The 24,692-nt window shown below is 34.7% G+C and overlaps 1 protein-coding gene across 1 annotated transcript in view; it reads right to left on the bottom strand.

Moving 5' to 3' along the window:
• Positions 1–6,162, bottom strand: part of LOC126831028 (hemicentin-1) — a 147,675-nt gene extending 141,513 nt beyond the window's left edge. The window contains exon 1 of the mRNA XM_050561639.2: positions 5,921–6,162. Within this exon, the coding sequence (XP_050417596.2) occupies positions 5,921–6,035 (115 nt within the window). The 5' untranslated portion in view covers positions 6,036–6,162. The remainder of the gene's footprint in view (positions 1–5,920) is intronic.
• Between the last annotated feature and the right edge of the window lie 18,530 nt (positions 6,163–24,692).

Below are 24,692 nucleotides of genomic sequence, written 5' to 3'. Positions count from 1 at the left end.
CCACTGGGGGTCGGGCATCCACCAAAAACAATAGGGATCATCCTTAGGGTATAAGGAATAAATATGAACATTTTTCAAGACGATCGATTAAGAATTGTAGCCTGTAGCCGTAGGCGACACACAGACACACAAAAAGAAAATAGGCGTGGCTCTGCCCCTGGGGGTCATGCTCCCCAAACAATAGGGATGTTCTGTAGGGTAAAAATAATAAGTATGCAAAGTTTCATGATGATACGTTTAGAAATGCGGCTTGTAGAAGACAAACAAACACATACAAGAAATAGTAAGAGTCGGAAATCATTGGAAATCAATAGGAGTCTTCGTCTGGTGACCTTAAACACTGTGTATAAATTTAAAGTCAATCCAATATTAACTTTAGCCTCTAGATAGAGCGTCCACAAGATTTTTCAAAGTGATCAAGGGCCATAACTCTGGCAGAAATTATCAGAAATCGTTGTGTATATATTTAAAGACAATCGGATATTAACTTTAGCCTCTAGAGTATCCACAAGATTTTTCGAAGTGATCAAGGGCCATAACTCTGGCAGTATTTATCCGAAATCGTTAAAAATCAATAGGATTCTTCGTCTCATGACCTTAAAAACTTTGTATAAATTTAAAGCCAATCGGATATTAACTTTAGCCTCTAGAGCATCCACAAGATTTTTCAGAGTGATAAAGAACCATAACTCTGGCAGTAATTATCGGAAATCATTAAAAATCAATAGGATTCTTCGTCTCAGGACCTTAAAAACTTTGTATAAATTTAAAGTCAATTGGATATTAACTCTGGCAGTAAATAGGCCTCTTTCTCTCATGACCTTAAACACTGTGTTTATATTTAAAGTCAATTGGATATTAACTTTAGCCTCTAGAGCGTCCGCAAGCAATTGTGGACTCCAAACGGACGGATGGGTGGACGGGTGGACAGGCGGTGACGACAATATACAACCAAATTTCAATGTGGGTATATACAAAAAAGGCAATTTTCTGAGCACATGCATCATCGCGAGAGGCATTTTGATCCGCTAATTCTAATTCTGTCTTAATGCTCACAAATAATGAACGGGTATATTGACAAATTATATGCTGTTTCCAACAACTAGGGATTAAACGATTGTTTGTAAACAACCCATACTTTTTATGCATGAACAAAAGGTGCCACAGCAAAGCTAGGTGCAATGAGTGACAGTTGACAGCACACAACCCAACTCACATTCGGTCTACATTATATATAATTATGTGGACGCTGTAACAATAAGTGTCAGACCAATGTGCATCACACAAATAGGTATAGGACTATTGAGCATCAGCAGACATCGGACTAATGAGCAGACTCCATCATTGTTAGCCTCAAAGGTATTACTGAAATGAAATGGAATAACATGGGGTTTAACTTCTTACTGCTCTGCTCTGACTGGGCTAATGAAGACGGGCATACACCACACAGTGAGTTATGAGGGAAATGTGTACACTGGACCTCGGTTTTTCATCCCATCCAAACAACTAGACAGCTGTCCTTGTCAGGCCCTTTGTCCTGCACCACTGACAAAGGGAAACCACGCTGGAAAAAGGTATTGCTGAGATATTATGGTAAAAGAATGCAAATGTATATATAATCACAGTCAGTGATATATAATTAAATATCTTGGTAATATCCAAACATGTGTTATTAATAATATACCACACTAATATAAACTGTTTATATAATTCTAACTTTCTATTTAAATTAAATCTTCAGTGAGTGCATTTAAATCATCAAAATTCATTACCAGAACTCTGCGAAAATTATTATACATGCAGAGAATGAAATGAAATTTAGTTAAATGTCTTGACCATTATACTAATTGTCTTGGGTCATTTATAAACTAACATGTCACAAGACAATGATTTTTCTGTTTACTATTGGTTTTTTCACGTGTAGGCCTATGGTAGCCTGTATGAACAGATCGATTAATCCAACCCACCTCATTGACTATCCCTCCTACCCCAGCAAGTGTACATTGGCTATTTGTTTGATGATAAAATAAAACTTTATTATGGATGTCAGAGAGAGGTAGGAGGGATTGAGCGTGATTGAACCCCCCTACAGTCAAACCTGAGTTCTGCTCATGATCTCTCACACCCCCTAACAAATTCACGGACAAACCTGTCTATTCCTTTGAAAATTATTTGCAAACCTGCACTTTTAGTCATTCAAAACCAAGCTTTGCCCCCTGTTAACTCTAAAAAATTCTTCTATACTATACTATTTATTACATACTATACTATAAGTCATTTGGTCTGTAAGTAGCAGAACCATGTCTCAAGTCCTTCTTTATGTGATATTTAATACTAGTAAATTTAACCACATACATTAACTGAATGTATAAATACTTATTTATGACACCACGTATATATAGAACCCTAATTCTACCAGAAGATTAACTCCCAGGATGTTAAACAAGCTAATAGTAGTTCTTATTTCATTTATTAACCAATTGACTGTAATAATTGATAATAGATACCACTAAATATAAAAATGTTATGAATTATCTGTATAAATAAGTGATGTTAAGTATGTAAGATAAGCCAACCAGGCATGTAAGTATATCTTTATACACCATGTGTTTTATATCATAGATATCTACTACATGTACCTCTTTAACTCTGCTTCAAATAATAATTAAAAAAAATTATGGCCAAATTTACTCTTCAGCTAAAAATGTTTTGTATTCTACCTATCAGGCAATTTAAAAAACTCTACATCATAAAATTTATTATGGCTCAGTATAGGAATAATAATGATGATAAAGACAGCAGAATTATTATATTGCTTGATTTCTTTAAGACATATAAAGATGGTAGTGTGAAATCTGTAGAAACCTTTATATACTCGAAATGACAATAGAACTGATAAAATTGAATAATGTTAAAAGTACTTTATATTTTGGTATGTAATCTTAAACTTTATTTATAGCCTTGGGCAGGGCCAGATTAAGACCCATAGAGGCCCTAAGAACTCTATAAAATAATTTGGTGCCCCCAAGATTAATTCAAAATTAAAACGATAATAAGCCATAAAATAAATTTGTATTTTTCAAAATAAAACAATTTTAACAGTAAGATGGAAAATAATGTTTATTTTTTTATACACTTCCACTTTATTTATTTTTGAAAAGTTTTATCCTATTTTTTTTAATTGCAAAGTCTTTGATCAGATCTTTTTATACACACCATTATTAAATGAGACAAAACAGGTAACAGTAAGAAAAGACAAAAACAATGAAAATCTAATCAAAAGTTCTTAATTAATTTTTAAATCAAATATTTTAAATTTGTCATCTAACAAATCAGAGATTATGTTGTGCACCCCCTTCCCATGATGCCCTTAGCACATGCTCATTTTGCTTAATGGTTAATCCTGCCCTGGCCTTGGGGATTTAATGTGAAGTGGTATCAGTAATCAGAATTAACCAGTGGGCAATTACCATAGGTATTATTACTGATAATTCTACACACTAAACAACACCCTTGCAATATAGCTGCATTTGAGATTGACACACAGGCATTATGTACTAAACTATTAAGTCATTATCAGTGTGAGAAGTTATATATAAGTTTGATTTTTAGATGATGTGGCCTACAGTTCAAGAAACCAACAATGATTTTCAACCATAAAATTTGGGTGCTTTTCAATTATTTAAATATCTTTAGTAACTAACTTTAAGAGTGCAAAATCAAATCACTCTTTACTGGCATCTGGTCTTAATTCTAATGTTTATTTTTCTATGTACTCTGATGTAGGCTACTGGTGATTAGTTAAAATAAAGTCTACCCCTCCATTAAAAACAACATTATCTCTTGTCAGTTTATTTATCTCCACATGTTTCATGGCAGGGGAGAGCATGTTATAAAATCTTATAGAATATATCCTTTCAAATAACATACATTTATTATCCTTTCACACAAATAAATTCTAAGTTGGCTTACAGCAAACTTAATACTACTTTAATATCCTTTCAAAGTGTTTCATTTGGCAGTAAGTCTGCCTAGAGCATATGAACAGAAAACATATCACACTCTCCTTTAGCATATTATAAATATAAATTCTGGATGTTCTGAAATAGGTGTGCTGTATGCCTGCCCCTGCTTCAAGGCATAGCACAAGGAGAATTAAGGCCTGTGTAACAATTAAGGCCTGCTGTGTCCTGCAGGAGCATACAAATTAATTAATGGATATGTGCTTTGTAATTTTTGCATTGTGTGGTTCCAAATATTTTGCAGGTGTCATGATGTTTACAGAGTCAAGGGAATGATTTTCAAGTTGAAATACCTAATGGCAACGGTACTACACGGTAGGCTAGTGAGGCAACTGTAGGGGAAGTTATGGGGTGGCTAGGTATCGCTGATGGGATCATTGTCGTCTGTAATATTACAGACAAGTACCCACGGTACCTAATTGATTCAAGAACTCCATTTATAACAGTACCCGTCTTCCGATAAGGGTTTCGAATTTGTAAAATCTTGCATGCAACCAAGTTATATTGTTCTAAAATATATTGCAACCTCAGTATGACTGCAATTCAGTGAAAATATTTCCACAACAGAAGTAGACCACAATATGGCTGTCATAAAAAAAACAATCTTTGTGATTATTCATACAGTATTGAAACACTTAATCTTGTTGATTAATTCGTGATCGGGTTCCTATCAACATCTGGGTACCCGTCCGGGAAGTCAGGTACACTTACAGAGTTTTTCAGCCGATTGGGTACTCCTCTGCTGCCTGTTCTATTAAAGCTGACAACAACCCCTTAATTAGCCCATCATTTTATCAATTGTGGTGTATTCTGAATTTTCGATAAAGGGATATGCGATTTCAAATTCTTTACTGTAGGTGCAGCTGCTCCCTCTTTAAGATTCATGGCAATAAAAAGCTGACTCCCACTGCAGCCTTCAAACCAAAAATTTAATGATATATTGAGAGCTTGCTCCATCATTAATCAAAATAACACACGTGGTGTCAACCTATTCAAAACACCAACGGTTCTTTATTTGGGCTTAAAACAAAATAATTTAGCTCCTTTAAGGCATCAATTTATTGTTTTATTATCTACGCTATATTTCTTCATTTTGACAACAGTATATATTTATCTGTAAGAATTCTGTAATTTGGCCTATAAAGATGAAACTGGTTTTAAAATATTTGATAGTGTAGATAAATGATGATGTTGACTAAAACCTGAAAAATGGGTTGTTTTTCTATATTATGATGGATATCACTTCTTCTAGGATCTATTAAAAGCTGAATTTACTCTATAATATGAAAATGATATTTTATAAAATTTACAATCTCCTACAATAAATTACATATTTATATGCCTACTTTTAACACTGGTACTTAAGATTTGAAATCTTAAATCTAAAATACTAAATTTAAATTCATCTTCATGTATTTTCTGTTAATGTACATGTAGATACAGTCGAAATCCAAGTTGCTATATATTAAAATCTTAAAATAATATATAATCCAAAATCCCAACCCACTGATCAAAAATTCAAATTAGAGTAAGTGTAAAAATTGCCCCCCCCCCCAAAAAAAAAGAAAGGTAAAAAGGTCTAATTAGTAAAATAACAATAAAGGTTATTTGCAGGAATTTTCTTTGTAAATTAAATTGTAAGGACAAAAGGTCAGTTCATTTTGTAATTAAGGCTAAACTTTTTAATTTCAAAATAAAATAAAATACAGTTACCAGTATGTAGCTTTTTCAGTTTTATGTGCAGTTGAGGCAAATAATTACAAAACAGCATTATCCTTTGTAAAGATTAGTATGTTATACATGTATAACAAATTTGTTATTTGCTGCAGTAGTGTAAAAAAGTACGTAGGACTTAAACCCCATTTCATTTATTTGTAAATTGTAATAAAAAATATTACCTGGATCGTGGAATGGAACTAAAACAAAATTATACAGAGGTTGAAATCTCCGACTGTTTGCTGTTTCTAGGATTCTCCCTGCTCCTTCGATGACCTGTAACAAATCGTCATACATAGATCCTGTGATATCAAATACAAACGCCAGAGATGCAGCTCCGAGTGGCACGTCATCTTGTGAAAGGACAAAAACACTTGAAAACGTACACAATAACACAGACAACAGAAAAACAAAAAGTTTCCTTGAGGCCATTATTCATTAAATATGTATTTTAAAAATACAATGTTAACAATCAAAATAATTTAACATTACACTATAACAGAATTATTATCACATTTTCTACATTTCCGAACACATCAAACTTCACAGTTGTTACAAATCCACCAAAAATCTGCTGCCAGTTATCAAATAAACAGGTGATGTGACCATTTAAATTTCTCTTAAATGAAACCAACCAACATATGACTGACCATGAAAGACCTGTGATTCCAAAAACACAACTATCACATTTAAATAGTAAGCACAATAATCCTTTTGTTTAGAAAAGTTAAACTCTAATAATTCCACACAAATTAAAAACTTTGGTTGATCTAAAAGTAAAGTTAGTCTACATGTTGACTGTGTTTGTAGAAGGAGTCTGCTGACTGAGTGTATGATGAAGAATGATATACATGTGGCTGTAAGTTGGTATATTAAGATACTGTGCTGTATGTGTATCAAGCTAACCCACTGCCGTTGATGTTTAGTTAAAGATGTAATTCAATACTTATCTTATAAAACACTCTGATTCTTACATTACCACCCGCCTGGCGCTCCTCCATTACACTAGATTCCTTACAGTGTCCTGTTTATAGACTTAGCTACACCTAAGCATGGTTTATTCAAATGACAAAAATCTACTAATATATTTAATACCAATTAATCTTGTTAAATTTCATCAATGGTCTCTATTTGAACCTTCCTAATTAGGACTAAAACTGATAATGATGTGTAATTTTTGCACTAATTGTGAAAAGGGTATTTATCAAATTATTTTAAAGAATGGGACTAAAGCAAACCCTGAACACACGTTCACCAAAAGCCAAGCAAGTTTTGGGAATAGTGTAACCACTAGTCCCACAAGATTGGGAATAGGGTGAAACCCAGTCCCACGAACTTGGGAATAGAGTGACAAACAGTCCCAAAAACTTTGGAATAGGGTGACTATCAGTACCACCACATTGGCAATAGGGTGACAATCTGTTCCATTATTAAAGTTAGGGTTACTAAGGAACAAAGCTAAAGGCATAAAAGTCCTGAAAATTGTATATTGAGAAGAAGGCGGCAGTTGACCACAGGAGGGCAAGAGGACATACTGATAAGTTATTTCTTAGATACCTTTCCTTATTAAGTTACCTAGCTAGCCTATTGGTCCTTAGTGTGTGTGTGTTTATATATATTATTATTGTTGTGTGTTACTACAATATAGAAGTATATAAGGAGACGTGAGTTGTTCAGTTTCTGTTAAATCTTACACCCCAACTAGATTGAACATACAACCCATCGTCTAAGGTAGGACTTATAATAACAGGTACATAAACCCCGGATGATATATAAGTCGATCTGTGAGTATCTCTCGAGTCGTGTGAGTCTTTCTTTGAGTCTTACACCCCCATCAAGACAAAAGAAGATAATTGCAACTCAAATATTGAGCGCCAGATGCTTTTCAACATAATGTTTGAAGGCGTCGAATTGGAATTTTCCTGGAGATGAAGGACATGAAAATCCAACGAAATGGCTACAGAAGTTTGAATTTGCATGTGAAATATTAAATCTAACAAAGGACAGCAAGATTGAATTCTTTTCTTCATTCATGATAAACTGAGCATTAGCGTAGTTTCAATCCGTTCCTACAACGATAAAAATGGATTTTAAAGAATTGGAAACTGCCTTTAAAGACGAATATGGTCATGAAGTTATTGTTGATTACAGACGAGAACTATGTAGAAGGAAACAGCAATGCGAGAATATATTCATGAAATGAAGAAACTGGAAGGCTGCATGGATTCGCCATTACCTGATAAGGTTCTGATGAATGTAACCCGGGCAGGAATGTTTCCACGGCTACAATTTTAAGATCAAATGACACGCACAAAAAACATACAAGAATTAGAAAAACTGGCCCGTTTTGCTGAAAAACATTTAGTAATATCTGATTGGATGGATCAGATGCTCATGGACAAAATGGAACTACAAACCCTACTGATTTAGAGGCGTCAACTAGATTAACCAGTCGCCATACTGACGAAAACAATGAAATTGGTAACATGTTGTTGAAGCTGCTGCAGCAAGATGATGTCAATGTAGAACCAGATGAAGTGCCTAACTATGATATGAGTGTAATAAATGAAGAGAGAAATGAACGAACAGTGAAAGAAAAAATCAAAAACAGAGAAAAACAGTGTGACGAAATTTTGACTAATGAATTAACCAACACCATGCCAGCGATAGTACTGGCAGTTGAAGACAATAACAGTGGTGCATTACATAGGAAGAATAACCATATAGAAAAAGGCAATACAGGTAAAAGTATTGAAATCAGCAACAAAGGGTTTATAGATTTAAAATCAAGTGAAAACATTGAAAATAAAAAAAAAATCAAATGCAAAAAAACCTACAAGTTGTGTGTTGAAGATATCAACCAAAGAGATATGTGAACAAAACTCCAAAGATTTTCTGACAAGGCGTCAATCTACTTATGAATATTTGGAGAACAAAGTGTTACCGGTAATAGAATGAAACAAAAACTTAGATGAGAACCCGTGTGAAAAATCAGACTAAAAGCAAAATTTGCAAAGTGAAAAATCAAACAAAGGGAAAACATCTGATTTCTAACCCATGCACATGGTGAGCAAATTCACATAAGGTATTTCATCAATCTGTGATTGACATTTAAATGTCAGAATTAAGCAGAATAGATACATTGGATAAATTAAGATCAATTGCACTGTAGGTTAAATGTATAATTTAGATTCAACTTAAGAGAGTGTTTCATTGGCCTTGAAAGGCATTGAAATAAGAGCTACTCACCTTTAATTTGATGTCTGAAGACCATTTTAACTAGCCTGAGCAACTAGATCAAATGGATCTTAATAAAATTATTTAAAGGACAATATTGGCGTCAGTCATTATCGCATATGTGATAGAACTGGTTTAACAGGTTCCAAATATAATTTTAATACAAAGATTATTGCTACGATATAGATGCGTAATCAAGGTTTCAACAAACGGAAGTGACGAACGCAAAAGGAAAACAGTTGTTCTGTTTCTTTATCTAATTATCATGTTGAGAAAAAATTGTAATTCATATTAAATTGCTACGATAGATGCGTAATGCCGGTTTCTACAAAAGGAAGGGACGAACACAAAATAAAAACACGAGTTATCCTTCTATATAACTGACTGAAATGACAAGTGATAACAAATTTCTGCTCACTAATAATTACTTCGAATACCAAAAGTTGTTATACGAGACTGTGAGAGGATATCTGACAATTCAAAACAGAAATTGACTGTCACTAGAAAAGAGAAAACGAAAACATATAGAAAGATAGGTTGCCATACAACGAAACATACGCCCACAGCAGCTAAATCGTCCGACGGGTCGACAAGGGTTGTCGCATATTTATTCCTTTGTAGGTAATTGGGGGCCATTATACAAGACAGTTCCATACAAAACAGAAATTGACTGTCACTAGAAAAGAGAAAACGAAAACATATAGAAAGATAGGTTGCCATGCAACGAAACATACGCCCACAGCAGCTAAATCGTCCGTCGGGTCGACAAGGGTTGTCGCATATTTATTCCTTTGTAGGTAATTTGGGGCCTTTACAAGACAGTTCCATACAGATCAGATTATAATTTTTGCCATTTGAGGGTTCACAAGGTTCTACAAACTGAAACAAGGGTCTCAACTCTGGAAGTAATGTACAGAAATTGTTGAAATTTGACAGGCTTTTTAGTTTTACTAATTTAAATATTGCATCTAAATTTCACAAAGATCAGATGTTAACTTTTGGCATTAGAGCGTTCACAAGGTTCAACGAAGTGAAACAAGAGCCATAACTCTAGGCGTAATAAATGGAAATTATTGAAATTAAATAGGCTTCTTCATCTCACTAATGCAAACAACATATATCAATTTTAAAACAACTGGATGATAAATTTTGGCGTTAGAGCGTTCACAAGAATTTGTGAACGATGCATGGACGGACGGACGGAAGTACCGACGAAGCGACAGATGGACGGACGGGGGCGACAGCAATATACGTCCACATTTCTATGTGGGCGTATAAAAAGTCCGTGCATTACCATGTTTTTATTAAGTATAGAATGAATAAAAACAAGGGAATGTGCGGACTATTTCTATTTTTCTCGTGTTCTCTTATCTGGTGACTTTCAATTACTTTTTTGAATTGTTAGACATCCTCTCACAGTCTCACATAACAACTTTTGGTCTTCGAAGGAATTGTTAGTGAGCAGAATTTGCAGAAATTCGCCCATGTATCGGTTATCACTCGTCACTTCAGTCAGTTTATAGAAGGATAACTCGTATTTTCCTTTTGTGTTCGTCACTTCCTTTTGTAGAAACCTTCATTACGCATCTATCGTAGCAATTTAATATGAATTACAATTTTTTCTCAACATGATTAATTAGATAAAGAAACAGAATATTTTTTTCAGTATTATATAATAAGTATACTCTTCAAAAAAGTAGGGGATATTCAGAAACAATACAAAACTGCGAAATCACTGCTGTGTATGTTAATAACAGGCTAATTGCCTACACATGAACATAAAAAGTTCATACCCTTATGAAAAAGTCCAATAGAAAAAGTACAGGTTTCTATAGAAGTTTGTGGAATTCTATAGAATGCTATAGAATGCTGCAGGAAAACGAATTCATTCTGTATTTTTTTTTACATGACTATAGATTCAAAAACATGTACTATAGTTTTGTGTAGGATTGGTAGATGAATATTTTTCAAGTGTAATTTCCTATAGAATTCTATAGAATACTGTAAGAAGCTATTGGAAAAAAAATAAACCCACAGATTCATTGGTGCTGCTATAGTTTTCTATAGAACTAACTTGTATCCTCGAGTCGGTTGAGTAATTCTTCAGTTTTCTATAGCCTTTGTGCTAAAAACTATAGTTTGCTATAGAACTAACTTATATTCTCATGTCAGCTGTGATTCCTATATATTTGGTGGTAAAAACTATAGTTTTCTATAGAACTAACTTATTGTCTCAAGTCAGTAGTATATTCCTATAGTTGTCTATGACATTCTGTTGAAAACTAAGAATTTATATGTATACTGTACTTAAACCATTTTAACAAATAGCCTACTATAGTTCCCTGCATAATATTGTAGAAACAATGTTCTATACTACAGATTTCATAAATTGGCGATGTCTTTTATTCATACTATAGTTTACAATAGAATTTAGTGATGCACCTGTGTGAATTATGTAAACTTTTCCAACATAATCTTCCTGGATGCAGTTTTCCTTAATTTATTGTGATACCAAATGACAAACTAAAATAAGCTTACCACGAAAAATAAAATATAAAGTATAAAATAGTGTATATAATATGAATGAAATAGTGATACATGTTGACACTCAAAGGAATTGTCACCCTCCAAAAAATGCCAGTAAATGTAGATGTTCACAACAAAAATATCAGATAATAAATTATTCTTCAGATAAGTCAATGAAATAAAGACAAAGTTTATTTGAACACAGTCTGACTGTTACGTGATCCTGCTAGTTAGATTTTAATGACTATAGTAGATTTGTTAAAGCCACTAGGTCAACCATGCATACCTGTCGACAAACTATAATTAAGAGCCAATGTACTCTCTTTAAATCTGTTTGGCCATTGGCTGAATTTAAAATTCAAAAATTCACTTTCTTAACAATAATATACTTTAATTAGTAAGATTTATATGATTTTGTTATTTATTTAACTTTATTACCTATTCTTTTCCCTATATTTCAGTTTTACCAAGAAAAGAACTTTTCATGGTTCCGGCTGGTGAATCATCAACAGAATTCAGATTAATCCATGAGAGAAAAAATAAGCTTATCAATTTAGAAGAATCCATGAGAGAAAAATAAGCTTATCAATTTAGAAGAAATCATGGGCCAACTATAATTATTCCCAAAATAAGATTTAATAAAAAAAAAACGTCTATAGAATTCTATAGGACCCATTCCTACAGAAAACTATAGTGGCCAAATTTCCAAACTACAGAATACTTGCAACCACAATCAACGTCGATAAGTATATAGAAATGGTTATCCAGACACTTGCACAGTGTGGAATTTTGGGCACTTAAGGTCAAACTCTGAAAGTTTGTATTTCTTCGAAAAAGTATACATTAGCACAGTACTAAGATAAAGGTTTGCAAAGGTGGTTCATCTTGAATTAAATAGGTTTTTTTTTCACTAAACTTTAATCGAATATGTAGTTTCTGATCCATCAAGGGTGGGAAAGCTACATGTTGTAGCCATGTCATATGCTGATTTTACTAATCGAATATGATTTAATGGAGATGATCAATGTTTGGACTGTTTTCAGATTTCTAGGAACTCCAACTCTTTGAAAATCACTATATATTTTGTCACATATGTGTTTAATTTTCATTATTACTTAATTTTGTTGAATCTATAGCAGACAAAAACTGACGAATTCCATAAATTTTAATTGCCATTGAATGCGGATACGAAAACATTTTGTTCGAATATTTATGTGGGCATTAGCGAAGCCCTCTCTCCCCCAATTATCCATTAATTCATAGATGCAGACATTTCAGCCTAATAAATTATTGAACAGGCATCCATAGTACTGTACCATATGTTGGTGTAATTATTGGTAGCTACTTGACCTATAATCTGTTAGAACTAGGTGGAAAATACCTTTTTAAAAATCTGGTCAATGGAGTATAAATAAACACAACTTAGGCAATGTCTGGTGGTCAATGGTGATATTTTAACCATTGTATATTAGCGAAAGTACTTACATATACAAATGTAGTTCTGTAATCCATATTTTATTTATTTTTTGGGGGGGGGAAAATGCGATATTTTTTTTTAATACTCTCTAACGACAACAAAACCGAGCATTCAAACTTATTTTAGATATAGAACACACAAAAGATTTATCTCCTGGCATTGCGAATATAAACTTATTAAAAATTAACGAAAGGCATTTATTAAATATGTTCTCCTACCTTCACAAAATAATTTATCATCGTTGCCCGGATTATTGAACTAATGTTCTTCCCATTTATAATACACCCTATAGTAATATTAATAACAGACTAATTGGTCTCAGACCCCAGCTTTCTGTTGTTAAAAATAGTATAAAATTCAGAAGATCTCAGTTATGGAATTCATTGCCAAATAATATTAAAAATATAAGCTCAATCAAGATGTTTCGTAAGCATATTTATAGATATTTAAGTGCTTCATAATTTAATATTTCTTGTCCATACATATTTTTTTATAGATCTATGTCATCAGCTTCCATGTTGATCCATGTACATATATTTTGTATAAAACTATCCATACTTATCTTCGAGCAAATACTGTTCATGTATAATTCTATATACCTCTCATAGTGTAAATATTTTCACATTTATCAAACAGCATATCTAATATATTTATTATCATTATGTAAAACATTTGTTCCGGATTTTATGCATGTTTGGTGTTGTTAAAAGGGCAAAATGTATGAAAGGCCCCAGGCCTAATTTTCTACCCTTTTGAAATAAAGTGATTATTATTATTATTAAATCCACCATCAGTTCTCGGTTTTACTCATTCTTTCTAATTATACATGTATATGTAGATGTCTGGTGTATATACTACATGTAGGAGCAGGGCCGGCGGAAGCAATTCTTGATTTTTGTGAGTGTGTGTGTGTGTGGGGGGGGGGGGGGCTACCATCCTAGGACTTTAGGCGAGGGTCCAGAGGTCGCCTAGGCCCCGAAAGCCCCTGAGGATCTAGATCATTAGAGACAGACGCTTTCTGGCTTATGAAATTACTCAGCAATGAAGTGAAATTTTATTTCTTTTCTAAATCCTTTACCATGCAGACACCGTCGATGGTGGTTTCCTGCGATGCTGAACTTGACAAATATATGCTTAATAATATCAACGTTGTGGACACTCTAGGCTAGGGGTCACAATTTTAATACCGAAAGATCTCGACATGTTTAGCTTGTGGACCTAACAGTTTTTATTTGATTGTCAAAACCGTTCAAATATATCACCGTTACACCATAATTACGGCGGAGTTCAAATTTCTTGAAAATCGGGTCGAAACTGCGAGACAAAATGGCCGCTACCCCTAAAAGCATGTAATACCCCGTCTGTTGGACATCCAGAGGTTCGAATTTTCATCCAATTTTTGATATATCCCAAAGGTCTGGGTTCGTTTCGATATTAGCTCGTATTGGACCTTAACTTTCTGGATTATAACCCCCGGACTGTATTTTTATAACACCGTTACATCGTAGTTATGGTTGAGTCCGAATGTCCTGAAAATCGGACCGAAACTTTCAGTCAAATGGCCACTCACGTTTACGCAAATAGTATATTTGCATGTAATGCCAACGTTGTGGACCATCTAGAGGTTAGAATTTTTATCCGATTTAGATGAACTTAAAACGAGTATTACTAGCTCTTGGATGAGTTCAATTCTGGTGCGCATGCCATTGGCCTCTAGCTGCAATTTGTAGCCGTGATAATTCTTATCTACGGCTACAAGTGATACACTATTCGATGCTTTGAGCAAGTAAAATTAGGCCCAATTGCAAAATGTTCATCACATATCATCATAGTTTGCATGGAAATAAGTAATTATGTTACAATTAGTGAAGAGTGGACCACTGAAATCTTAATCTTATCTTACCGAACAGTTTTTTCTGTATTTTCGAGTGACATGACACCGCGTGATTCTGGTTCTGGTTTAATCAAACATATAATTATACTAGTCCGGTGGCTGAAGTACGAAAGCCCAGAAGGCTCATTCCAAATTCCAGATTCCAAATTTCAAATTCCAGATTCCAAATCCCAGATTCCAAATTCCAAATTTGCTGTAGCAAAAAAAAAATGCCAGTCCTAGGATATCGAGTAACAGAGTAGCTCACTGCCGAAGAACTTTGCCCCAAACTGCCGAAGCAAACCCGAACTGGATAATGTTATTATACTCTAACAGATTAGTCAAAAGCAAAAACCTGATCCGATTGGTCGAATCAGATTTGGAATTTGGAATTTGGAATTTCGCATTTCGCATTTGGAATCTGGAATTTGGAATCTGGAATCTGGAATTTGGAATCTAGTAATTTGGAACGGGTATTTATCCGGCCCAGATAGGTAAACTAGAAGTAATTAGTTGTGTAAAATTACAATTTATATAAATTCGAATTTGTTTAATTGAGGGGGGCTGCCATTTTGCTATTTTATCGGTAAGACATGAATTTGGAATTTGGAATTTCGCATTTGGAATTTCGCATTTGGAATTTCGAATTTCGCATTTGGAAGTTGGAATGAGCCTTCTGGGCTTTCGTACTGAAGGGAGGGACGCGCCACCCGAGCTGTGAATTTATGAGTTTTTCTAGACCAGTGTTTTGCGTAGATTCCGAATCTGGGTGTTGATCAGGCGTTTAAGGGGGCGTTTTCGAGATATGGGGGGGGGGGGTCCAATGTCTACAATTAGGAGAAAATGTGATTATGTTGACATAAATGATGTTACATAATTATTAATAAAACTTAAATTGCTAGGACTGTCCATCTCTAAATAAGTGTTTATGATACCCCTGGACAACTGTTTTGATTTGTGGCGAGGTGGGGTGGGTGGTTGCAGGTGTGCGTGTGTGGGGGTGGGTTGGGGGGGGGCGGTAAAATTGGCGATTTGAATGATGATTTTATTAGAGCTTGATAAACATCTCTTAATTGACCTTAAAAGTGGTTTCTCGTTAGTGTATGTTAATAACAGGTCAATTGCCTACACATGAACATAAACAGTTCATATGTGCGGCTTATCTGACGGCCCCATGCCACTCGCAAAGAGATACACTGTCAAAAGTGAAAAAGGACGTTTTTGATTTTTGTCTTAATAATGAGTAATTGCTCCACCAATCCTCCGACATTCAGCAATTCGTCGTGGCATGCTCCTAATCAATCGTCCAATCACGATTTGGGGCAATCTGACCAACCCCTCTTGCAGTGACACGGCCAATTCTTGCAGTGTTGTCGGTTGACGTTGACGTCGACGAACACGTCTCCCGATCATATCCCAGACATGCTCTTTAGCGGAAAGGTCAGGACTCATGGTTGTCCAAGGCATATGGACATATGGTGACGCCTTAGGTAGTCATTCACGACACGAGCGCGGTGGGCACTGGCATTATCATCTTGAAAGATGAAACCACGACCTGTACGTTGAGCAAAGGGCAGAACTATCGTTACCAGGATGTGGTCATGGTAGTACACACCAGTGACCCTTCCTTGAACAATATGCAAGTTCATTCTGCCAGTCATGGTGTTTCCTCCCCACACCATAAAAGACCCACTCCCGAATCTGTCATGCTGTCTGGCGTTAACGTTAGCATGACGCTCATTTACACGCCTCCTCCAAACGCGACCACGTCTATCGGTGAAATCCATTACATTACACGCGCCCATCGACGATTACCCCAATTTCTACGCTGCCTACACTATTTACGCCTCTTTGCCATGTGCTGGCGAGTTAATGGAGGCACACGTGGTACAAGTTTACAGAAAGCTGATTGGCCGTTTGCCCTCGATTTGGCAGGACCTGTGTACGAATGTATCGATCCTGGACTTGTGTAGTGGCTCTAGGACGACCTAAACGAGGTCTATCATCAACATTGTGTGTTTGTTGGTACCGGTTCTACAGTCTGCTGATCACAGACTTTGACACGTTAAGCATGTTGGCTACTGCTCGCTGTGTAGAACCCATTTGAAGCATGCCAATAGCACGTAGACGTTCATCATGTTGAAGACGTCCCATTGCAAATTAAACGTAACACACTAAAGCAAAGATACGCTAAACAGTAAATCTTATGCAAGAACCGATAAGAAAGCAAACATGGATAGGATAAACGAACACGCGGCAGTTTTCATCAACCCTTCCTTGAGGTGTCAAATGTCACAACGAACCCCTCCCACGTGTATGGCGCTATTGCGTGTCGCACGTGCAGCTCGGTGGTTCTGTTCGGGCGATAAGTTCTTCATCTGTGAACATACTCTCAAATCATGTCAAGTGTCCATGGTTATTTATCATATCACAACCTGCATAGGTATTTGCATTTCAATATCCCCTACTTTTTTTTGAAGAGTATATAATGAGTTAAATGTTTATATACGCCCACAGCAGCTAAATCGTCCGTCGGGTCGACAAGGGTTGTCGCATATTTATTCCTTTGTAGGTAATTTGGGGCCTTTACAAGACAGTTCCATACAGATCAGATTATAATTTTTGCCATTTGAGGGTTCACAAGGTTCTACAAACTGAAACAAGGGTCTCAACTCTGGAAGTAATGTACAGAAATTGTTGAAATTTGACAGGCTTTTTAGTTTTACTAATTTAAATATTGCATCTAAATTTCACAAAGATCAGATGTTAACTTTTGGCATTAGAGCGTTCACAAGGTTCAACGAAGTGAAACAAGAGCCATAACTCTAGGCGTAATAAATGGAAATTATTGAAATTAAATAGGCTTCTTCATCTCACTAATGCAAACAACATATATCAATTTTAAAACAACTGGATGATAAATTTTGGCGTTAGAGCGTTCACAAGAATTTGTGAACGATGCATGGACGGACGGACGGAAGTACCGACGAAGCGACAGATGGACGGACGGGGGCGACAGCAATATACGTCCACATTTCTATGTGGGCGTATAAAAAGTCCGTGCATTACCATGTTTTTATTAAGTATAGAATGAATAAAAACAATTTTCAGGACTTTTATGCCTTTAGCTTTGTTCCTTAGTAACCCTAACTTTAATAATGGAACAGATTGTCACCCTATTGCCAATGTGGTGGTACTGATAGTCACCCTATTCCAAAGTTTTTGGGACTGTTTGTCACTCTATTCCCAAGTTCGTGGGACTGGGTTTCACCCTATTCCCAATCTTGTGGGACTAGTGGTTACACTATTCCCAAAACTTGCTTGGCTTTTGGTGAAAGTGTGTTCAGGGTTTGCTTTAGTCCCATTCTTTAAAATAATTTGATAAATACCCTTTCACAATTAGTGCAAAAATTACACATCATTATCAGTTTTAGTCCTAATTAGGAAGGTTCAAATAGAGACAATTACACTTGAAAAATATTCATCTACCAATCCTACACAAAACTATAGTACATGTTTTTGAATCTATAGTCATGTAAAAAAAAATACAGAATGAATTCGTTTTCCTGCAGCATTCTATAGCATTCTATAGAATTCCACAAACTTCTATAGAAACCTGTACTTTTTCTATTGGACTTTTTCATAAGGGTATGAACTTTTTATGTTCATGTGTAGGCAATTAGCCTGTTATTAACATACACAGCAGTGATTTCGCAGTTTTGTATTGTTTCTGAATATCCCCTACTTTTTTTGAAGAGTATACTTATTATATAATACTGAAAAAAATATTCTGTTTCTTTATCTAATTATCATGTTGAGAAAAAATTGTAATTCATATTAAATTGCTACGATAGATGCGTAATGCCGGTTTCTACAAAAGGAAGGGACGAACACAAAATACAAAATAAAAAACACGAGTTATCCTTCTATATAACTGACTGAAATGACAAGTGATAACAAATTTCTGCTCACTAATAATTACTTCGAATACCAAAAGTTGTTATACGAGACTGTGAGAGGATATCTGACAATTCAAAACAGAAATTGACTGTCACTAGAAAAGAGAAAACGAAAACATATAGAAAGATAGGTTGCCATACAACGAAACATACGCCCACAGCAGCTAAATCGTCCGACGGGTCGACAATGGTTGTCGCATATTTATTCCTTTGTAGGTAATTGGGGGCCTTTACAAGACAGTTCCATACAAAACAGAAATTGACTGTCACTAGAAAAGAGAAAACGAAAACATATAGAAAGATAGGTTGCCATGCAACGAAACATACGCCCACAGCAGCTAAATCGTCCGTCGGGTCGACAAGGGTTGTCGCATATTTATTCCTTTGTAGGTAATTGGGGGCCTTTACAAGACAGTTCCATACAGATCAGATTATAATTTTTGCCATTTGAGGGTTCACAAGGTTCTACAAACTGAAACAAGGGTCTCAACTCTGGAAGTAATGTACAGAAATTGTTGAAATTTGACAGGCTTTTTAGTTTTACTAATTTAAATATTGCATCTAAATTTCACAAAGATCAGATGTTAACTTTTGGCATTAGAGCGTTCACAAGGTTCAACGAAGTGAAACAAGAGCCATAACTCTAGGCGTAATAAATGGAAATTATTGAAATTAAATAGGCTTCTTCATCTCACTAATGCAAACAACATATATCAATTTTAAAACAACTGGATGATAAATTTTGGCGTTAGAGCGTTCACAAGAAATTGTGGACGATGGACGGACGGACGGACGGAAGTACCGACGAAGCGACAGATGGACGGACGGGGGCGACAGCAATATACGTCCACATTTCTATGTGGGCGTATAAAAAGTCCGTGCATTACCATGTTTTTATTAAGTATAGAATGAATAAAAACAAGGGAATGTGCGGACTATTTCTATTTTTCTCGTGTTCTCTTATCTGGTGACTTTCAATTACTTTTTTGAATTGTTAGACATCCTCTCACAGTCTCACATAACAACTTTTGGTCTTCGAAGGAATTGTTAGTGAGCAGAATTTACAGAAATTCGCCCATGTATCGGTTATCACTCGTCACTTCAGTCAGTTTATAGAAGGATAACTCGTATTTTCCTTTTGTGTTCGTCACTTCCTTTTGTAGAAACCTTCATTACGCATCTATCGTAGCAATTTAATATGAATTACAATTTTTTCTCAACATGATTAATTAGATAAAGAAACAGAATATTTTTTTCAGTATTATATAATAAGTATACTCTTCAAAAAAAGTAGGGGATATTCAGAAACAATACAAAACTGCGAAATCACTGCTGTGTATGTTAATAACAGGCTAATTGCCTACACATGAACATAAAAAGTTCATACCCTTATGAAAAAGTCCAATAGAAAAAGTACAGGTTTCTATAGAAGTTTGTGGAATTCTATAGAATGCTATAGAATGCTGCAGGAAAACGAATTCATTCGGTATTTTTTTTTACATGACTATAGATTCAAAAACATGTACTATAGTTTTGTGTAGGATTGGTAGATGAATATTTTTCAAGTGTAATTTCCTATAGAATTCTATAGAATACTGTAAGAAGCTATTGGAAAAAAAATAAACCCACAGATTCATTGGTGCTGCTATAGTTTTCTATAGAACTAACTTGTATCCTCGAGTCGGTTGAGTAATTCTTCAGTTTTCTATAGCCTTTGTGCTAAAAACTATAGTTTGCTATAGAACTAACTTATATTCTCATGTCAGCTGTGATTCCTATATATTTGGTGGTAAAAACTATAGTTTTCTATAGAACTAATTTATTGTCTCAAGTCAGTAGTATATTCCTATAGTTGTCTATGACATTCTGTTGAAAACTAAGAATTTATATGTATACTGTACTTAAACCATTTTAACAAATAGCCTACTATAGTTCCCTGCATAATATTGTAGAAACAATGTTCTATACTACAGATTTCATAAATTGGCGATGTCTTTTATTCATACTATAGTTTACAATAGAATTTAGTGATGCACCTGTGTGAATTATGTAAACTTTTCCAACATAATCTTCCTGGATGCAGTTTTCCTTAATTTATTGTGATACCAAATGACAAACTAAAATAAGCTTACCACGAAAAATAAAATATAAAGTATAAAATAGTGTATATAATATGAATGAAATAGTGATACATGTTGACACTCAAAGGAATTGTCACCCTCCAAAAAATGCCAGTAAATGTAGATGTTCACAACAAAAATATCAGATAATAAATTATTCTTCAGATAAGTCAATGAAATAAAGACAAAGTTTATTTGAACACAGTCTGACTGTTACGTGATCCTGCTAGTTAGATTTTAATGACTATAGTAGATTTGTTAAAGCCACTAGGTCAACCATGCATACCTGTCGACAAACTATAATTAAGAGCCAATGTACTCTCTTTAAATCTGTTTGGCCATTGGCTGAATTTAAAATTCAAAAATTCACTTTCTTAACAATAATATACTTTAATTAGTAAGATTTATGTGATTTTGTTATTTATTTAACTTTATTACCTATTCTTTTCCCTATATTTCAGTTTTACCAAGAAAAGAACTTTTCATGGTTCCGGCTGGTGAATCATCAACAGAATTCAGATTAATCCATGAGAGAAAAAATAAGCTTATCAATTTAGAAGAATCCATGAGAGAAAAATAAGCTTATCAATTTAGAAGAAATCATGGGCCAACTATAATTATTCCCAAAATAAGATTTAATAAAAAAAAAACGTCTATAGAATTCTATAGGACCCATTCCTACAGAAAACTATAGTGGCCAAATTTCCAAACTACAGAATACTTGCAACCACAATCAACGTCGATAAGTATATAGAAATGGTTATCCAGACACTTGCACAGTGTGGAATTTTGGGCACTTAAGGTCAAACTCTGAAAGTTTGTATTTCTTCGAAAAAGTATACATTAGCACAGTACTAAGATAAAGGTTTGCAAAGGTGGTTCATCTTGAATTAAATAGGTTTTTTTTTCACTAAACTTTAATCGAATATGTAGTTTCTGATCCATCAAGGGTGGGAAAGCTACATGTTGTAGCCATGTCATATGCTGATTTTACTAATCGAATATGATTTAATGGAGATGATCAATGTTTGGACTGTTTTCAGATTTCTAGGAACTCCAACTCTTTGAAAATCACTATATATTTTGTCACATATGTGTTTAATTTTCATTATTACTTAATTTTGTTGAATCTATAGCAGACAAAAACTGACGAATTCCATAAATTTTAATTGCCATTGAATGCGGATACGAAAACATTTTGTTCGAATATTTATGTGGGCATTAGCGAAGCCCTCTCTCCCCCAATTATCCATTAATTCATAGATGCAGACATTTCAGCCTAATAAATTATTGAACAGGCATCCATAGTACTGTACCATATGTTGGTGTAATTATTGGTAGCTACTTGACCTATAATCTGTTAGAACTAGGTGGAAAATACCTTTTTAAAAATCTGGTCAATGGAGTATAAATAAACACAACTTAGGCAATGTCTGGTGGTCAATGGTGATATTTTAACCATTGTATATTAGCGAAAGTACTTACATATACAAATGTAGTTCTGTAATCCATATTTTATTTATTTTTTTGGGGGGGAAAATGCGATATTTTTTTTTAATACTCTCTAACGACAACAAAACCGAGCATTCAAACTTATTTTAGATATAGAACACACAAAAGATTTATCTCCTGGCATTGCGAATATAAACTTATTAAAAATTAACGAAAGGCATTTATTAAATATGTTCTCCTACCTTCACAAAATAATTTATCATCGTTGCCCGGATTATTGAACTAATGTTCTTCCCATTTATAATACACCCTATAGTAATATTAATAACAGACTAATTGGTCTCAGACCCCAGCTTTCTGTTGTTAAAAATAGTATAAAATTCAGAAGATCTCAGTTATGGAATTCATTGCCAAATAATATTAAAAATATAAGCTCAATCAAGATGTTTCGTAAGCATATTTATAGATATTTAAGTGCTTCATAATTTAATATTTCTTGTCCATACATATTTTTTATAGATCTATGTCATCAGCTTCCATGTTGATCCATGTACATATATTTTGTATAAAACTATCCATACTTATCTTCGAGCAAATACTGTTCATGTATAATTCTATATACCTCTCATAGTGTAAATATTTTCACATTTATCAAACAGCATATCTAATATATTTATTATCATTATGTAAAACATTTGTTCCGGATTTTATGCATGTTTGGTGTTGTTAAAAGGGCAAAATGTATGAAAGGCCCCAGGCCTAATTTTCTACCCTTTTGAAATAAAGTGATTATTATTATTATTAAATCCACCATCAGTTCTCGGTTTTACTCATTCTTTCTAATTATACATGTATATGTAGATGTCTGGTGTATATACTACATGTAGGAGCAGGGCCGGCGGAAGCAATTCTTGATTTTTGTGTGTGTGTGTGTGTGTGGGGGGGGGGGGCTACCATCCTAGGACTTTAGGCGAGGGTCCAGAGGTCGCCTAGGCCCCGAAAGCCCCTGAGGATCTAGATCATTAGAGACAGACGCTTTCTGGCTTATGAAATTACTCAGCAATGAAGTGAAATTTTATTTCTTTTCTAAATCCTTTACCATGCAGACACCGTCGATGGTGGTTTCCTGCGATGCTGAACTTGACAAATATATGCTTAATAATATCAACGTTGTGGACACTCTAGGCTAGGGGTCACAATTTTAATACCGAAAGATCTCGACATGTTTAGCTTGTGGACCTAACAGTTTTTATTTGATTGTCAAAACCGTTCAAATATATCACCGTTACACCATAATTACGGCGGAGTTCAAATTTCTTGAAAATCGGGTCGAAACTGCGAGACAAAATGGCCGCTACCCCTAAAAGCATGTAATACCCCGTCTGTTGGACATCCAGAGGTTCGAATTTTCATCCAATTTTTGATATATCCCAAAGGTCTGGGTTCGTTTCGATATTAGCTCGTATTGGACCTTAACTTTCTGGATTATAACCCCCGGACTGTATTTTTATAACACCGTTACATCGTAGTTATGGTTGAGTCCGAATGTCCTGAAAATCGGACCGAAACTTTCAGTCAAATGGCCACTCACGTTTACGCAAATAGTATATTTGCATGTAATGCCAACGTTGTGGACCATCTAGAGGTTAGAATTTTTATCCGATTTAGATGAACTTAAAACGAGTATTACTAGCTCTTGGATGAGTTCAATTCTGGTGCGCATGCCATTGGCCTCTAGCTGCAATTTGTAGCCGTGATAATTCTTATCTACGGCTACAAGTGATACACTATTCGATGCTTTGAGCAAGTAAAATTAGGCCCAATTGCAAAATGTTCATCACATATCATCATAGTTTGCATGGAAATAAGTAATTATGTTACAATTAGTGAAGAGTGGACCACTGAAATCTTAATCTTATCTTACCGAACAGTTTTTTCTGTATTTTCGAGTGACATGACACCGCGTGATTCTGGTTCTGGTTTAATCAAACATATAATTATACTAGTCCGGTGGCTGAAGTACGAAAGCCCAGAAGGCTCATTCCAAATTCCAGATTCCAAATTTCAAATTCCAGATTCCAAATCCCAGATTCCAAATTCCAAATTTGCTGTAGCAAAAAAAAAATGCCAGTCCTAGGATATCGAGTAACAGAGTAGCTCACTGCCGAAGAACTTTGCCCCAAACTGCCGAAGCAAACCCGAACTGGATAATGTTATTATACTCTAACAGATTAGTCAAAAGCAAAAACCTGATCCGATTGGTCGAATCAGATTTGGAATTTGGAATTTGGAATTTCGCATTTCGCATTT

This window comes from Patella vulgata, chromosome 1, assembly GCF_932274485.2.
Source record: "Patella vulgata chromosome 1, xgPatVulg1.2, whole genome shotgun sequence".
In the NCBI taxonomy this organism is placed as follows: Eukaryota; Metazoa; Mollusca; class Gastropoda; family Patellidae; genus Patella; species Patella vulgata.
Note: the sequence above shows the minus strand (reverse complement) of the source record. Positions and strands in the feature narration are given on the sequence as shown.